General features: G+C 39.5%; 1 protein-coding gene across 9 annotated transcripts in view; it reads left to right on the plus strand.

Annotated features, from left to right (window-relative positions):
• The window catches only part of erg (ETS transcription factor ERG), a 261,529-nt gene that overhangs the window by 164,421 nt on the left and 78,066 nt on the right, over nt 1-19,042 (plus strand). For all 9 annotated transcript variants that reach the window (XM_072585663.1, XM_072585665.1, XM_072585664.1 and 6 more), the window contains one exon: nt 8,437-8,654. In XM_072585663.1, the coding sequence (XP_072441764.1) occupies nt 8,437-8,654 (218 nt within the window). The remainder of the gene's footprint in view (nt 1-8,436; nt 8,655-19,042) is intronic.

Raw genomic sequence — 19,042 nt, forward strand, 5'->3', positions numbered from 1 at the left:
AAGTGGGATTAGCTTTATTTAGAATATCTGGTCGGCATGGACGAGTTGGTCTGAAGGGTCTGTTTCTGTGCTGCATATCTCTATGACTCTAAGTAGGTAACACTGGGACTACACATTCAAAGTCTTCTTTCTTACAAGCATTTTATCAATGACAAACTCAGCATTTACCATGGTTCCCTTCTTAGGCATGCTATCATTGCAGATGGTAGTGAGGAAATCTCAGTCCTTCCAGAACTGACACACCTTTCATGGATATTCTAACATATGTATTTCAACTGAAATGAAGACAGCATTGACATTGTTTGGTGGCAAGAGTCCGTCCTGATCAAAAGTACAAATTGAAATGTGCACAAACTTCAGGAGTGCAGTTGGACACTACACAATAATATTCACAGCATTTTCTGATTTTATTTCAGCTTTTGTATTTTATATAACAAGCACTGTACCTTCCCTGACTGTTGATCATTGATTGACTGACTACTTCGAATCATTTGCAGGTATAAACATTTCTGGGTACAAATCCCTTCTGCTCCAGGAGTGCTGTGTTGTTGAGGTTGATTAAAAATGTCTATCTTCTCAGCATTTAACTACAATTGAAACAAGTTACCTAGTGAGACCATAATTAGAATATTGAGTGCAGATTTCAGTACTTGCTTCAAAAAGCAATTGAGGACAATTTAGAGAAGAATAATGAAGAGAATTCTATCAGGGGAGGATCCTAAGATTGATTGTTTTCATCAGAAAAGCAAAGATTAATAAAGAACACGCTTGATTCTTTAAAATGCTGGCAGGCATAGATGACTTAGATGTGAACAACTTTTTGACCATCACTGCATTAACAGAACAAGCAAATATAGGTTAATAACCTCAAACAAGATTAAAGTGCAGCATAATTTATACGATAACATTCCAAACAAGGGCTTCCAATGTTGTGTTGATAAAATTTTTCTAACAAGAATTGGTTGAACATCTGCTTGGGAACAGGATTGAGGGTGTAATAATTATAGCCTGAAATGGAATATGTCAGGTCCTACACTCCTTGAGTACACTTGTGTGGGGATTGTTATTTTTGGAAGGAAGCCAGGCAGTGTTCAATTGTTTGGAAAGGATAAATCTGCAGCTTTGCCTGATTACAACTGGGCAGTAAATATTCATATTGAAGGTTTTCTCAAATATTAAATAAATGCAGGTGGAGTGCATGATGTGGCAGGTTGGACAATGCAGGACTAATGGCTAATAGATGGAAAAAAATAATCCCACAGATGATTTGATGGTAGGAGCGAAGAAAAAAAATGGGCTACAATTCTAAGAGCTCTTGTGGTAGATATTTTCCTGATCAGCAACATCATTATTTCAACCCTTTGGGGCAAGTGGGATTTGAACTTGGAATCTTCTTGACTGCCACTGCACCACCATGTTAGCATAGCTGAATATGAATTTTTAAACAAATGACGCAGATCTGATATTCCAGTCTTTATTTATTCCATGCTTTATACTTGTGAATGTTTTTAACTGGCACAACATCAATTGTTAAGCAGTGCATCTATTCCAAATAATACAAAGGAAAATAAACCTTAAAATCTCAAATATCACTTTAGGTTGGTTTATTGTTAACTAAGAGAAAGTGAGGACTGCAGATGCTGGAGATCAGAGCTGAAAAATGTGTTGCTGGAAAAGCGCAGCAGGTCAGGCAGCATCCAAGGAGCAGGGGAATCGATCTTTTGGGCATAAGCCCTTCTTCATTCCTGAAGGAGGGCTTATGCCCAAAACGTTGATTCTCCTGCTGCTTGGATGCTGCCTGACCTGCTGCGCTTTTCCAGCAACACATGTTATTGTTAACTAAGTGTTCTTTGAAGAGCATATTGACATAATTAATTGGATCATATAAAATTATAGGGGAGCATTAAGACCAGCTTCCATGATAAATGAAAATCTTTGTGGATGATCTGTGAGCTAAGGAGTGTACTAGTTATTGTGGAGATGACACTGTTACAATATCAGAGTAAATAACACAAAATTATTGTAGTTTAAAATGTTGGATTGAATGTGCTGGAGTGCAGGACATCAGATTTTGGTTGTGGCTCAATTGGCTGCATTTCTGCCCCTGAGGCAAGACACATTTACTCCAGGATTTACCTGTAAAACAACAAGGACATGCAGCACAGAAACAGACCCTTCAGTCCAACTCGTCCATGTCAACCAGATATTCTAAATAAAGCTAATCTCACTTGCCATTGTTTGGCCATTATCCCTCTCAACCCTTCCAATTCATATACCTATCTAGATCAGTGCTGAGGGACTGATGCACTGTTAGAGGTCTCATTTTGTGAATGAGACATTGAACTCAGCCCCCTATCTGCCTTTGCAGGTAAACGAAAAAGCCCTATTGGCACAATTTCAAAGAAGGCCAGAAGAGTTATCCCTGTGCCCTCATCAACATTGGAAAAGCAGATTAACTGGTCATTATTACATTACAGTTTGAAGGAGCTTCTGTGTGCACATTTATCTTGATTTTTCCTGAATTACAGCAGTGATTACACTTCAATTAGTTGGCTGTCAAGCTTTGGAATATCTAACTATCAAGAAAGGCACTATATAAATGCAAATCCTTTTATGACAATGGAAATTATGAAGCTGGAGTATAGCCGCACGCTTGGATGACATCCTATTGGAACAGTTTTAAGGAATTATTCAGGGTTAAATGTCATTAGGGCTCAAAGTACCAATCATATCCTCAATATGTCCCAAATTATAAACACGTCATATTTTCCCTCTCTATTTTGATTTCCACATACTGTGCATCTTGGCTTGAGAAACTTGTTCCTGAGTAGCTCATGAAGGATTTTGGCCTGAACCTCCCTCTAGGTTTTAATCCTGACTTTTGAACAATATTTGTTTTTTGCTTAATATCTCTCTTGGTGGTACAATCTGGGCAACTTGTGCCATTATGATGGTCCATGTTGGGCTGCTTGAGGACTTGCATTCCATCACCTTGCGACACAGCGTACTCGAGTACAACTATTCTGCTATACTTGCCAACTCAAAATGGCATCAATTCCACTTCGCCAAATTCAAGTAAAATGTTACTGTGTCTCAATCTAATGTCAAGTTCCAGCAGTAGAAAAGTAGTTTAACTTGTCTTCCAGAGCAAGGCCTGCAATCTAACTCTCGGAGGAGCAGCCACAGAAAACAAGATGATTCATAGTACTGGTCTGTTCTCCTTCATGGTGGGGAATCTTGCTGTTTTATTGTTAACAGGAACATTGATGGAAAGAACTGGCAGCTTGAGTGATCTTGGCCACAGTTTTACTGCTGAATTTGATAACTTTTGTTCCACAACAGATTTTCCATTCTGGCCTACTTATTGAAAACAAAGTGTAATGTTTCACACTCTTGTAAAACAGAAATAAATATTCAATAATGATTTAATCTAATAAATCATTGATACTAAATGAAAGTGTATCATATACAATAGCAACTTCTACAGCGCTATTTTACTTCTTACAGTGTAAAAAGCCTCTCCAAAAGCCCTTCATGGGAGCATTAATGATGAACTTTGACATTGAATTACATAGGAAGGATTAAGCCAGATGGTCAAGGCTTGGCCAGACAGGTAGACTTTAAGGAGTGTTATAAAGGAGGAAAGACATCGCAGGAAAGGTTTAAGGAGGATATTTCAAAGCTTGAGATATTGACAGCCCAAAGCGTGGCTACCATTATGAGTATCATTAAAATTAGAGATTTAATGAAAATGTATGAATGTGAACAAGTTATTCTATATCTGTAGCCATTCTGTCATTATATTCAAAAATGATGCTCCTGACTTTGACAGATCACTTTCAATTCTCTGCTGACCCAACAACATTGAATTCCTATTGGTCTGGGGCATCTGTCTGTTACTTTTAGAATATTGTGGATGCTCATTATTAGTTAACATTCTCCCTGTTAGGGTATTACATATATTACAAACTCCAAAGGGTTTTCCAATTCTATGAAGGAATGTTTGGAAGCTCTTTTTCTGTGTTCCTACAACACAAGGCTATGGTGATATAATGTGCCCTGAAACACATTCCAAGCTGTAAAAATACCCTTGTTTTGTTTGCACTCAGTATCATCATAACATCAATCAAATATAGTTATTTTGGTTGACATCCTTACCCAAGACAAAGACAGCTAATTTCTATATTGAATTCAAAGATTCATATACCCTATTTTTCTTCTGGATTTACAAATGGAACTTCTCAACATTTTCTTCATGTATTTTCCTTCTGCTATTGAGAAATCTGATTAACTTAAGGAGCAATTTGTTTGACATACTGTGTTCCTGTCATGTGTTTGAAGCCAGGAAAATACACCATATGCAGCAGTACTGTAGTCAAATCAATATCCATTTTGGATCTGGATATTTGATTTACAAGCTAATGGTCTCAGACAAGAATAAAGTATAAAGAGAATTGAATTCCTTTGTATTGTCTTATGAATTATAAATTATATATTATTCATGTCCTCAGGATCTTTACGCTGAAGTTTTTTCCTGAAATGAAGTCACTGTTGTTTGTAGGCAACCAATGTGCACATACCATTGTTATACAATCCGCAATAAGACAAACGACGGTTTTGTTTATTATGGATGGAGGAATATTGAGAATAGACAAGACCTTGGTATAACATCTCATCCTTAGATAACCTGTCTGAGTAACTAATGTTCTCGTGACTGTGGATTTGAGCTTGAATTTACAATCTTGTCAATCAGAAGCAAGCATTGAATGACGTTGACACTGTACAATAACTTTCGTTTGGTTAGCACCTCTCAAATGTTAATTCTGATCTCTCTTTCTCTCTGCACCTTCTGTGTGGCTGTAACACTGTTTTCTGCATTCTGTTCTGCTACTCTAATGCACTTTTTATGGTACGATCTGCCTGTATAGCAAGCAAATTAAAAGCTTTTTGTGATGTATTATTCACCGTACAATAAGATTCATTCGTCAGGAGTATAGGTCAGAGGTAAATGTAGAGTAATAGGGTAGGGAAATGGGTCTGGGTGGGTTACTCTTCGGTGTGGACTAGTTGGCCAAATGGCAAGATTCCACACTGTACGGAATCTAATCTAATCTAATTTCACTTTATCTCGGTACATGACAACAATGAATTAATCAATAAACAGATATGCTTATTTACAGTATATAAACTTATAGCTATATATTTAGTATATTGTGTTAGTTCCAGATGATTCCAATATTGGATAGTTCAAAACCAGAGTGAAACCTGGCTTGTTAGATCCTAACTTGGTCTTTTCCAAGTGTGGAGCTTTGTTACTGAATACATCCACACAAAGCTTTCAATGTACTTTTGGCACCAAGAATAAAACATTATTAAACAAGAAAAAAATGAACAATACAACATTAGGCAAAAGAAAGAGGGAAAAAATGTTGTTATAGATCTCAGGAAAAGGTTAAATTTCTCACGACCTCTTTTTATCCCAACAATATTCTTATACCCACTCAAACATCAGTAAAGATTCACAAATATCTTTACATTAAATCTTCCTGCTCTGACAAAGGTAGGACAGCTATAACCAGCTTCCTTTCAGCAGTTTCCAGACCAATCATTTCTTCCATTTATCCCTTCATCTGGTAAAACAAACTACCAGCAAAACTCACTATTACTTTCACAACAAAAATGTGTGTTTCGTGGGGTGGCATGGTGGCTCAGTGGTTAGCACTGCTGCCTCACATTCGATTCCCGCCTCGGGCGATTGTTTGTGTGGAGTTTGCACATTCTCCCTGTGTCTGTGTGGGTTTCCTCTGGGTGCTCTGGCTTCCCCCCATAAATCAAAGATGTGCAAGCCAGGTTAATTGGCCACATTAAATTGCCCGTAGTGTCAGGGGTAAATGTGGGGTAGGGGAATGGGTCTGGCTGGGTTGCTCTTCGGAGGGTCGGTGTGGACTCGTTGGGCCGAAGGACCTGTTTCCATACTGTACGTAATCTAAACTCAGTTGTCTAGTTGAATTGCCTCCATCCTGTACACATATTCCATACAATCTTATCACTTGCAATTGACTGGATTGTTCTGCTTGTCTGTGTTGTTGAGCTACTGCCACTGGCTCATAACAGGTTTTCTTTTTGCCCTACTATATTTAACACACTCACCTCAAAGGTTTAAACATCATTTAAAATTGACATAAAACAAAATGAATCTCTAGACTTAGAGTCACAGAGTCATACAAAACAGAAACAGACCCTTCGGTCCCACCAGTCCATGTCAAACATAATCCCAAACTAGACTAGTTCCAACTGTCTGCTCCTGGCCCGTATCCCTCCAAACCTTTCCTATTCATGTACTTATCCAAATGTCTTTTAAATGTTGTAATTGTACCAACATCCACCACTTCCTCAGGAAGTTCATTCCACATACAAACCACCCTCTGTGTAAAAATTTGCCTCTCATGCCTTTATTAAATTTCTTTCCTCTCATCATAAAGATTTCTTCCCTAGTCTTGAAATCTTCCATCCAAGGGAAAAGATGAACTCTATTTATACCCCTCATTATTTTATAAATTGCCATCAGGTTGCCTCTCATCCTCCCACTCTCCAGTGAAAAATATCCGAGCCTATTCGGCCCTTCTTTATAACTGAAACCTTCTGTACTTCCCAGTAGTAAGGACCCAGCTTCACAACACAAGCACCAATATTGAATTAACCTATGTCTGCCACTTCTTAACACGTAAAATACAAAACAAAATTTAAACATAAAGTTATGCATTATTCTTAACAATTCTAGATATACACTACATTTCTAAAGGTGCATTGGAATTTACTGCTTTGAAATAAAATTATAGAGATGGGTATTAAGATAATTTTTGTGCTATTTTGTATAACCGTCTTATTTTTCACTGGAGAGTGGGAGGATGAGAGGCAACCTGATGGCAATTTATAAAATATAGAGGGGTATAAATAGAGTTCATCTTTTCCCTTGGATGGAAGATTTCAAGACTAGGGAAGAAATCTTTATGATGAGAGGAAAGAAATTTAATAAAGGCATGAGAGGCAAATTTACTCTTATTATTCCTGTCTTAGGGTACAGGTGATGCCATGAATTAGTTGTGTTAGCTAACATTTTCCTATTGATTTTACAATATTGTTTATGGGTTTTGGAGAAGGATATTAAAAAAATCTATCTTATGTTTCATTCTACTGCTTTTAGCCATCCCCTTAATCTCATGCTGAACACTGTTCTTCAAACTGAGAGTGCCAACTAAATCAGAAATTAAAACAGAAAATGCAGGTTTGGCAGCATCTACAGAGAGAGAAAAAGTCAGTGTTTCAAGATGAAACCTTTCAGTCCTTTCATTCAGAAGCCAACCCCTAGTCTCTGTCAAATTTTATCCCAGTACTTGCTCCCCAAGAGGTTTAAAGTCCAACTTCACTTTCCCAGGGTCATCCTCTTTATATATTGTGCAACAGAAGAACATTTTCCATCTTGTTTATAACATAATAGAATGATACAAAGTGAGCTACAATAGAATATAATCCCTACAGTGTGGAAACAGGCCATTCTCTCCCACTGGTCCGCACCAATCCTCCGAAGAGAATCCCACTCAGACCTATCCTCCTACACTATCCCTGAACCCTAGATTTCCCATGGCTAACGCAACTAACTGATGCATCCTGAACACAATGGGCAATTTAACATGGCCAATCCACCTAATGTGCATATCTTTGGACTGTGAGAGGAAACCAAAGCACCTGTCAGAAACTCACACAGACATGGGGAGAACGTGCAAACTCCGCACAGCCACTCACCCAAGGGTGGAATCAAACCCGGGTCTTTGATGCTGAGGCAGGCATTGAGCCACCATGCCACCTCATGAGGAATCCAAAGATGACAATGATTCCAAACACTGTGAGATTTCTGAACTGAGCTGAAAAGCAGAGATGGTGGAAAAAACCCAATGAGCAAGCTATTTGAGATTATTACTAGGTCACTCTTAGTTTAACTCCTGGAAGAGACATAATATATGAAACAAAGATGGGGGGAATAGAAATGGAAAACACTCCCAAAAACTTGATTATTAAGGACTTGCCTAAACGACAAACAAATTACACAACATAACATCAAATAGCTATTGAAGAGAAGAAGCTCTAAATATTAACTCTATCTCAATTGTTGCCAATCAACAACACGAAAATTCAAATTTTTCACCAATAATATGAATTTGGGTCTTTTGCACTACAACATTTGAATCAATCATTGATTGTGGTTAACCAATAGAGGAGAAACAATATTAAGTTTCCTTAAAAACTTATAGACATAAGTGGCAATTTTTAAATTGCACTGTAAACTAAGGTGGAAAATGACATCTCAATAGCTTAGTCAAAGATTGAGGTGCTCTAGGAGACTGTCAGATTTTATCTGCATATCTTTCTTTCTGACAGGAAGCACTATCAGTAGTCAGTGAAGACCAGTCCTTATTTGAGTGTGCCTACGGAACATCTCACCTAGCGAAAACAGAAATGACAGCTTCTTCATCAAGCGACTATGGGCAGACTTCAAAGATTAGCCCCCGTGTTCCACAGCAAGAGTGGTTGGCACAGCCACCGACCAGAGTGGCCATCAAGATGGAGTACAACCCAAATCAGGTCAATGGATCCAGGTAATGAACTTATTCAAGGAGTTGATTCAAAATGCTATTTGGACACTGTGTACCAGATAATTCCAAAATTATAGAATTACTTCAACTTGTATCTTTCACTTGCTGAACTGCATTTTAATTCAATCATGGCTGATGTCTTTTCTAAATGCTAAATATAAAAATCATACCAAAATGGGTTTGAATGGTTGGTTAGATGTACAAAACTGGAGTATCGCTGGGAAAAAGACATATTTTTGCCAAGATTTTTCATCCTGTACTCATAAAATCATACAATGTGGAAGGGGGTTTTTGGCCCAACAATTCCACCACCAAAGATATACTGCTACCTATGCTTTTGTAACTTTCCCATGCTAGGCTCAAAGCCTTGAAAGTTACATTACTTAAAGTGCTCATCCAAGAACTTTTTAAAGGTTCTGTTTTTGCCCACCTCAACTACTCTCCCAGACTTCCACCACCCTTTGTGTGAATAAAGCTTTCCTCAAATCCCCTCCTGCCTTTCACATTAAAATTATGCATCCTAGTTATTGATCCTTTAACAAAGGAGAACACTACTTTCTAGTCACCCTGACCATGCGCCTCACAATTTTGTACACCTCTATCAGTTTCCCCCACCCTAACTTTCTCTGCTCCAAAAGAAGCAACCTGAGCCTATCCAGCCTCTCTTCATGGCTAAAATGCTCCATCCCAGGCAACATCCTGGTGAATCTCCTCTGCACTCCCTCCAGTTCATTCACCTCTTTCCTATAGTTTAGTGACCAGAACTACATGCAGTACTCCAGCTGTGGCCTAATTATAGCTCTGAGTTGAAGTTGAGTGTCTGCTTTGATTCTCACAATCTCAGTCTCACTGATAGGTGTTACCAACACAAGGCTCAAAGGCAGGACAGAGTTGCTTTTGTTCTCTGATGGATCAGATAGTGATTACATTGCCACCTTCACAACTCAAGCCATGTCAACTAAGAACATTCAAGTTCAATGACAAGTATTACATTATTAGATCTCTCCTCGGTGGTGATAAAGGCAAAATTGACTCTGCATCTTAGGATCAGTTGAGAGACAACTGTCTATGTGAACTCAAATTCTGATTGTCATCCAATGGGTCTCACAGAGAAATGTATTATTGTGAGTAGAGCAAACAAATAGAATCAGTGTCATGTCCTGTTGTTGTCTAGTTAATTAGCACTTGGTTCCGACTCATACATGGAAGTTATGTTTGGGAAAGAACGATGTTTAGTTGCTGTGGAACAGGTATCTGGATTAACGGCACCATCTTCAGAAATGGAGGGATAGGTTTTTTTAAAAAAACATGCTAGAAGATTCCTCAGAATAACTTCAAGGGGGAAATCTACCATTGAAGTTTATAGTTTATGATTCATTTGAATCTTTCATTAGATTATCCTCTTGTAATCATTGCCAGGTGATCAGAATTCTGCCGACACCACATTTAGCAAATAAAAAATACAGTGATTGTGTCAGAGCTTTTAACACCATGGAAAGAGACCCTTAAAACCATCATATCCATGTCAGTCAGCAAGCATCTATCTATTGTAATCCCATTTTTCCAACAAGTGTTCATCGAGATACTTTTTAAATATTGTGTGGGTTCCTGTGTCTACCAAAACTTTAGACAGTGAGTTCCAGATACCCAAGAGAAAATAAAACTTTCCTCACTTCCTCTCTAAAACTTCTCTTGACTTTAAAATGGCACCCCCAGTTATTAACTCCTTCATTAAGGGAAAGGTTTATCCCTATATACTCAATCCAAGTCCCTCATAACTTTGTACAGGTCAATCAGGCTCCCCCTCAGTCTTCTCTGCTCTGAGGAAAACAGTCCCAGCCTATCTGGTCTGTCTTCATAGAGAGTCCAGCCCAGGTATTGTCCTGATAATTCTCTTGTACACTCTCTTTCCTGTTGTGTGGCAACCCAAAGTGCACAATGTATTCCAACGATGGTAGTCCACCACCATCATAACTTCCTTGCTATTCTATACAATGCCTTGATTAATAAATGCAAATATCCCATATGCCTTCTTAACCTCCTTATCTACCTGTGCTACCTCCTTCAAGGATCTATGGTCATGTACACCAAAATCCCTCTGATCCCCTGTACATTTTTGGGTGCTACCATTCAATTGTACTCCATTGCTTGTTAGTTCTTTCAAAATGCATCACCCAACACTTTTCAGGATTAAATTTCATATACCACTGACCAGTCTATCTGACCAATCTGCCTATATCATCCTGAAGTCTAAGGCTTTCCTCCTTGCTATTTACCACAACAACAATTTCCGTGTCATCTGAAAATTCAACAATCATACCTCCTACATTCGAGACCATTAATGTACAGAACAAACAATGAGGGACCCAATGCCAAATCCATCATCACACCACTGGACATTGGTTTCCAGTTAGAAAAACACACTCCTTCTAACCACCAAGTCAATTTTGGATCCATTGGCAAATTGCCCTAGATCACATGAGCTCTTAGCTTCTTATCTATATGACATATGCCTTATGACACCTTGTTAAATGCCTTATCAACTGCACTACCCACATCTACACATTAAGCCACAGCCTTGAAAAATTCAATCACACTTGTTAGACATGATCTCTTCTTGACAAAATCATGCTGACTATCTTTGATTACACCATTCCTCTCCAAGTGAGCATTAATTCTGTCTCTTGGAGTTTTTTCCAATGATTTCTCTACCACAGATGTTAGACTCACTGGCCTATAGTTTCCTGGTTTATCCCTTCTTGAATAATAGCACCACATGAACTGTCCTCTGGTCCCCTTGCACCTTTGCTATGGCCTGAGAGGAGTTGAAATTTAATGTCAGAGTCCCTGCAATCTCCTCTCTTGCCTCCAACCATAGCCTGAGATACACCTTCTCTGGGCCAAGGGATTTATCCATTTCATGTTGGCCCTGCATTCTCACTATTATGCTTTTGAATGACTCCCACTGCTTTAACGTGAATTTTCTTGCAAGTAGCTGATTCCAGTCCAATTTGGCCACATCCTGACTTAGTATGTTAAAATCAGCCTTAGCCAGTTCAGTATTATTTCCAATTTATCTTAACCGTTATCCATAATTCCTTAAATGTTAATGATTTCTGGTCTTTATCACCAAAATGGTCCCCCAATAACATACCTACCACCTAATCAGTGTCATTTCCTAAAATTAGGTTCAGCACAATCCACTCTCTTGTAGTACTTTCTACCTGTTGGCTTGAAATTAAAGGCTTATGCCTGAAACGTCAATTCTCCTGCTCCTCAGATGCTGCCTGACCTGCTGTGCTTTTCCAGCACCACACTCTTGATCTTGAAAAAAACTCATGGATACATTTTAAGAATTCCATACCCTCTAAGCTTATCACATTTTGTCTATCCCACATTAGGGAAGTTGAAATCCCCTGTTATTACTATATTATTTTTAGACTTAGAGTCATAGAGTCATCGAGATATACAGCATGGAAAAAGACCCTTCGGTCCAACGTCCATGCCGATCAGATACACCAACCTGATCTAATCCCACCTGCTAGCACCCAGCCCATATCTCTCCAAACCCTTCCTATTCATACACCCATCCAGGTGCCTTTTAAATGTTGCAATTGTACCAGCCTCCACCATTTCCTCTGGCAGCCCATTCTATACACGCACCACCCTCTGTGTGAAAATATTGTCCCTTAGGTCTATTTTATGTCTTTACTCTCTCACCATAAACCTATGCCCTCAAGTCCTGGACTCCCCACCCAGGGTAAAAGACCTTGTCTGTTTACCCTATCCATGCCCCTCAGGATTTTATAAAGCTCTATGAGGTCACCCCTCAGCCTCCGACACTTCTCTGAATGTTGCCAACATTTCTATCTTTCTATCTGTCCCTGTCTATAGTGCACCCAGCAAAGTGGTTTCCTCCTTTTTGTTTCTGGGTTCTATTCATATGGCCTCATTTGAGGAACCTTCTAAGATGTCATCCCTCCTTACTGCAATAATTGACTTCTTAATTAATATTATGATACTAACTCCTCTTTTATAGAATCCCTACAATGTGGAAACAAGCCCTTCAGCCCAACAAGTCCACAATGACCCTCAGAAGAGGAACCCACCCAGACCCATTCCCCTGTATTTACCCCTGATGTACCTACCCTACACATCCCTAAACACTCTGGGCAATTTAGCATGGCCAATTCACCTAACCTGCACATCATTGGATAGCCCACCAACTTGCCTGAAGATTCTAAACAATGCAATATTGAGCTTCCAGTCCTGTTCCTCCCTCAGCTATATCTTTGTGATTGCAATGATGTCACTTCCCATGCATTAATTAACACTTTCCACTCATCTGCCTTACCTGAAAAGTAGCCTTACTACAGATCAACTCCATTTCCAATCCCTTTGCCAAATTATTTTAAATGATCACTAACTGCACTTGCAAACCTCCCACAGGATTAGATTAGATTCCCTACAGTGTCGAAACATGCTATTTGGCCGAACAAGTCCACACCAACCCTCTGAAGAGTAACCCGCCCAGATCCATTTCCCTCGACGAATGCGCCTAACACTATTGCCAATTCAGCACGACCAATTCACCTGACCTGCACATCTTTGGACTGTGGGAGGAAACCGGAGCACTGGAGGAAACACATGCAGACACGGGGAGAACGTGCAAGCTCCACACAAACAGTCACCAGAGGCTGGAATCAACAGAGCTAACCACTGAGCCACCGTGCCACCCCTAGGCATTGGTCTCATTCTGGTTCAGGTGCAATCCATTGGACTAGCACAGTTCCAACTTCCCTAGAAATGGGCCTAGTTATCCAAGAATAGAAAACCCTCCCTTCTGCTTCAACTCTTCAGCTCTGCATCTGCTCTTTCTGCCTATTTGTATTATCATTAGAACTGGGAGTAATCCAGAGATTACAAACTTTAATGTCCTGCCTTTCAATCTGTTACCTAGCTCCCTAAATTCTTGTTGTAGGATCTGCTGCCTCTTTTTGTCTGTGTTGTTGGACCCAATGTGAACCGCGATTTCTAACTGTATGCCTTTCTCCTTTGGGATGCCTTGCAGCCATTCAGTGACATGCTCTGACCCTGGCCCCAGGAAGGCAACCCCCCCCCCCCCCCCCCCACCCCCTCCCCCCCACCCCGCACCCCATTGTGGAATGAAGTCTGCAGAAATGCCTGTCTCTATCCCTCACTATGAAATCTCCAAATATTATTGTTGTCCCTCGTTTGCTTCTTCCTCCTTGTAAGGTAGGGTTTATGCTGCACTCCTCAGAAGAACCGTCAATCACACCATAAGATTATGTGTATGGGACAGCCTAAAGGAGAGCCACAGCACTTGTCATCTTTCTAAAGGATGAAATCAATCATGGTCAACAGGAAGGAGCTGACATCTTGAAGATGAATTTGGCCGTATTTGAACCAGGGAAGAGTTAGGAGAGCTATACCACTTCCAGTGTAAGGATGACACTTATCTATGTCTGAATAGATTCAGTTGATAATGATGTGATTGATAATGTTTCAATAGCTTAACTAGGAGAAAAGAAACTTAATAGGAAAATTAGATTTAAGCCAGACATGAAGGTGGCTTTTTGAAGATATTTGCAGGGATATTTGTTACATTATTGATTTGCATTTGATGACTCATATTTAAAATGATCAGCTATTGACTTTAGTTTGCCTGTCCCCTGTTAGTAGTGGTTGTTTTTTTTTCAAGGGAGGTGGCTCAGTGACTAGCACTGCTGCCTCACAGCACCAGGATCCCAGGTTCAATTCCAGCCTCGGGCGACTGCCTGTGTGGAGTTTGCACATTCTCCCCATGACTGCATGGGTTTCCTCCGGGTGCTCCAGGTTCCTCCCACAGGATCCAAAGATGTTTAAGTCGGGTGAAGTGGCCATGCTAAATTGTCCATAGTGTTAGGTACCTTTGTTGGGTGGAGATGAGTCTGGCTGGGTTAATCTTTGGACTTGTTGGGCTGAAGGGCCTGTTTCCACACTGTAGGGAATCTAATCTTAAATTTTATAGTAGGTTTGGATTTTAAGGCATACTAGCTTTGCACAAACTGGAATATGCACTGGAGCAAAGGAAACATCTATTCATGTTCACATACTTTCATTACAGCAAATCAAAGTGCTTTATAGAGCAAGATCTGCAAAGTGTAGGTTTAGTAATTTCATATTTGGGCTCCAATTTGGAGAAAGAGCTGGCAAAAGAACAAATTCATCCAGACATTAGTGTGACATTTCCATCTATTGTATCATTCTTCAATGACACAGTTGAACTTGGCTCAATTCATCACATTGTGTTCTTGAGAAAAAAAATCTTGCAAAAGTTTACATTCACTTTTTAATAAATAAAAATGAACGTTTTGATTTGGCACATTTTCACATCCCTCAGATATCCAACAATTGTCCACAGCCAAATATTTGCTTTTGCACTGTAGTTTCAGTCCATGTTTACAAGGAAATGTGGAAACTGATTTGAACACAGTAAGATCCCAGAAACAGCAATGAGATGAGATGTCTGTTAAAACAATTCACTTAATTTATACAATTCAATACAGCTTGAGAAAAAGACCTTTGGTCCACCAAGCCTATTCCAATTCCTAAGCCTTATTTAGAAGCACTATTTATTGCCATGCATGGTTTGTAGCTCTCTGTTCACCTCCGGTTCATGTGTCTAACAGTTACATGTTAAACATTGTTAACCTGCCTGCTTTCCCCACCTCCATTGGTAGTGCTTTCCAAGCACCCACCAACTCTTTCCCCCTCTCGCCTTGAACCTGTGTTCTCTTATAGTTGACCTTTCCACCTTGGGAAAAGGCCTTTGGCTATCCACCCTATCTATGCCTTGTAGTGCTCTATCAGGTTGCCCCTCAGCCTCCATCTTTCCAATGAAAACAATCTGAGTTTACCCAACCTCTCCTCATAACTAAAATCCTCCAGACCAGGCAACTTCCTGGTAAACCTTCTCTGCACCCTTTCCAAAGCATTCCACATCCTCCTGGTAGTGCGGTGATCAGAACTGCATGAAATATTCCAAATGTGGCCTAACTAAAGCTTTGTACAGCTGTAACATAGCTTGCTAACTTGTATATTCAATGCCCTGGCCCATGAAAGCAAGTGTGGTGTATACCTACTTGACCATCTTATCCACCTATGGTGTCATTTTCAGGATCTATCCACCTGTACATCAGATCTCTGTGTATTTCAATGCTCCTACGGTTTCTGTCCCTCATTGTATAATTCACACCTGAATTTGGTCTTCTTATATTTTTCCCGAATAAACTCCATCTGCCATTTCTGAACAAATCTCTTTTGACTGACATTGATTGAGGGACAAATGTTGACAATAAAACTGAACGAACTCCTGATTCTATAAATAAAATGTCATGGTAATGTACCTGTTATGGCAACCAGAACATACAGACTCCTAGTTTAGCATAACACAAAAATTTTGTTGAGCTCTCTGTATACTAACTTTTTTAACTGTATAGACCTGACATGAGTACATTACTGTGAATGCTGTAAGTCTGAAATAAATGTGGAAAACACTGGAAATGTTCAATATTTCTGGCAGCAGCTGCAGAGTGAGAAATAGAGTGAATGCTTCAGGTTGATGAATTTTTGTCAGAACTAGCAAATGTTTGCAATCAGCACGTTCTCAACAAGTTCAGAGGAAAATAGCAGCAGGTACGAACAAACTGCAGGTAGCATCTATGGTTGAATGAAAAGCAGGAAATTAAATTATAAAAGGTTTACTATGTAAAGGTAGTAATGGGACAACTAAAGAAACAAGAAAGGCATCTAACAGAACTCCTTTAGAGCAGTGATTCTGATTCTGGATACAACATCTCTTCTGAAAAACCGGTTAAAACACTTTGCTTCTCATAGTATATAGTGAGCTCAATTAACATTTGTGTGCTCCATCACATTAACTTTGAAAGTCACCTCATCTTGCTGATCCTTTCTCCAATAATGTTAATAAGTCTTTTTTGTTAAAAAATAAGAAAAAAGAAATTGAGATGAATAAATTATATTGCCACAAATGAAAACTCTTAGCAAATGGTTTAATTTTTTAAAAGTTTTATTACCAGTGAATGGGAGAATGGTGGAATGCACAGTACCCTATGCAATCTTTCTGAATTCTATCCGGACTGACTGAATGAAAGTCCTCTTTGTCAACTGGAAAGACTCAGAATGAATTAGGTTTAAGACGGTCTCAGCTTAACTCCCAGTGCACCCACTTACAAGAAAACATCTACAAGGTGTCATTAAGTTAACACCCCTGTGAAGGTATGGGACTGGGGGCCACATTCATCAGTACTGCTTGAGATTTCAATCGCCAAAATGGATGTGATACTTTTTTAATTCGTTCAGATGGGCTTGATTTAAAAAAAAACATGTGTGTTCTATAACAGACAAACTGTTCCAATCTACTATCCAAGGAACACAGAGAAGTCCCATAAACGCAGTATGGAGTTCTGTTCTGAGTGTGGGGATCTTGCTTAGCATATGGTATTGTAACATGTTGTAACAGATCTGAACTGGGATACTTAATATTGGTAGTGAGTGAAAGCCTTATATTCTTGAACAATGACACCCCAGCAACTTCCAAAGATTCCAAAAATTGGATGATCTTTTGAGTAAGAAGATTTTCTTTTGCCTCTTCAGTATAAAGGCACGGTGGCTCAGTGGTTAGCACTGTTGCCTCACAGTGCCAGGGTTTGATTTGACCCTGGGTGACTGTCTGCATCAAGTTTGCACATTCTCCCCGTCTCTGTGTGGGTTTCCTCCAGGTGCTTGTTTCCTCCCACAGTCCAACAATGTGGAGGTGAGGTGAATTGGCCATGCTAAATTGCCCGCTGTGTCCAGGGATGTGCTGGCTGGGTGGATTAGCCCTGGGAAATGCAGGGTTACAGGGGTGCGGGGGGGGGTGTGAGTTGAGGTAGGATGCACATCAGATTTTCAATGTGACTTGATGGGCTGAATGGCCTGCTGCCACACTGTAGGGATTTTATGAAAACATTGAATTTGTTGGATAAATCATATTCCAGATGTCTCTAAAACCAAAGTTTTTCAGGCAATGAAAGTCTGAAATAAAAACAGAAAATGCTGGAAATGTTCGGCTCTGCGGAGTGAGGGTCACAGCTAGATTACCTCTCATTAGAACTGAGCCAAAGTAGTTTCTGAGCAAATGCAGCGATGGGGAAAGGGAGTGGTGTGAAGTGGAACGAAGGATCTTCCAGGTCAGCAGGGCTAAAACAACAAAAAGGTTCTAAGGTACAAAAGACCAAAGGGGTAAAGTGGGCAAAGAGATAAAAATGTGTCCATTTTCTGTTTTTATTTAAGCTGTTTATATTGTGGGTGACAGCTGACAAATAGGGAAGACATTGTGCTCTTCTTGTACAGTCAATTGGTTCTCATCCTGCACTCAGCCTCAGAATCGGTCAGGATATTGGCTGTGGACCAGCAGTTTCATTTAGGTATACCTATAGCCAGGTATCAAGTCTAGCATCATTGTTCTTGGCCTAGCGAATTGATGTAAGCCTGAGGGTTCAGCTTTCTTTACAGCCTGCCTAAAATCAGCTATAATATAAATTAAATGTCTGAAGTGTTTGCTTATTTCCATCAAGCTTATGACAGTGTATTAAGTTTGTGTATGAATTGAACATGAGTTAGAGACTGGAATACCACTTCCCTGCCAAAAGTGCTTCATTTGTGTGTACAGTGAGAGAATTTACCTGATGGAATTTATGTGGTTACAAAACAAGCATAGAACTGAGTAACCTCTGCCCTAAGCTATTATCCTTCTGCACTAAATAGATATTTGAAAGGAATAAGCATTTATACAGCTGATCACCACCAGTAAGACAGAAATGAATGGTGTTTCATGTATGGCCCCTCAATTTTAGGTTCATTGAACTCTGCCAAATGACACCAGAGACAAACATTGGCATCCTGCTGATTGGAACTGAATACCTTCATTGTGCACTGGAGTATATTTTAATGAGTGGGGAGTCAGGAACAGCATGAAAAGTCACCAGGACAATCAGTTTTTGCAAAGTGTACAGTTCCAAACCTGTCAAATCATTCAGTTACCATGAGGGCTCACTCAGCTTGGTTTTAAAAAGTGATTTGGTGTGCTCTTAAAAATAAACACAGCCCTGTGTTTAAGCGGGTGTTATGATCTGTCTCAGTCTGATCGTAAATCTCCCTCTCAACATTTCTCTCACATTGACAGCTGTGAGCATGTGTGAAGAGGGCAATTGATGAATTACTTTAATAAAATTTGGTAAGAGGACAACATTTTAAAAAAATCAAAGCTTAAACATATAACGTTTATTCCAAAATTAGAGAACTGAAAAATAGAATTTTTCTCAAAC

The sequence above is a fragment of the Chiloscyllium punctatum genome, chromosome 15 (assembly GCF_047496795.1).
Source record: "Chiloscyllium punctatum isolate Juve2018m chromosome 15, sChiPun1.3, whole genome shotgun sequence".
Taxonomy (NCBI): Eukaryota; Metazoa; Chordata; class Chondrichthyes; order Orectolobiformes; family Hemiscylliidae; genus Chiloscyllium; species Chiloscyllium punctatum.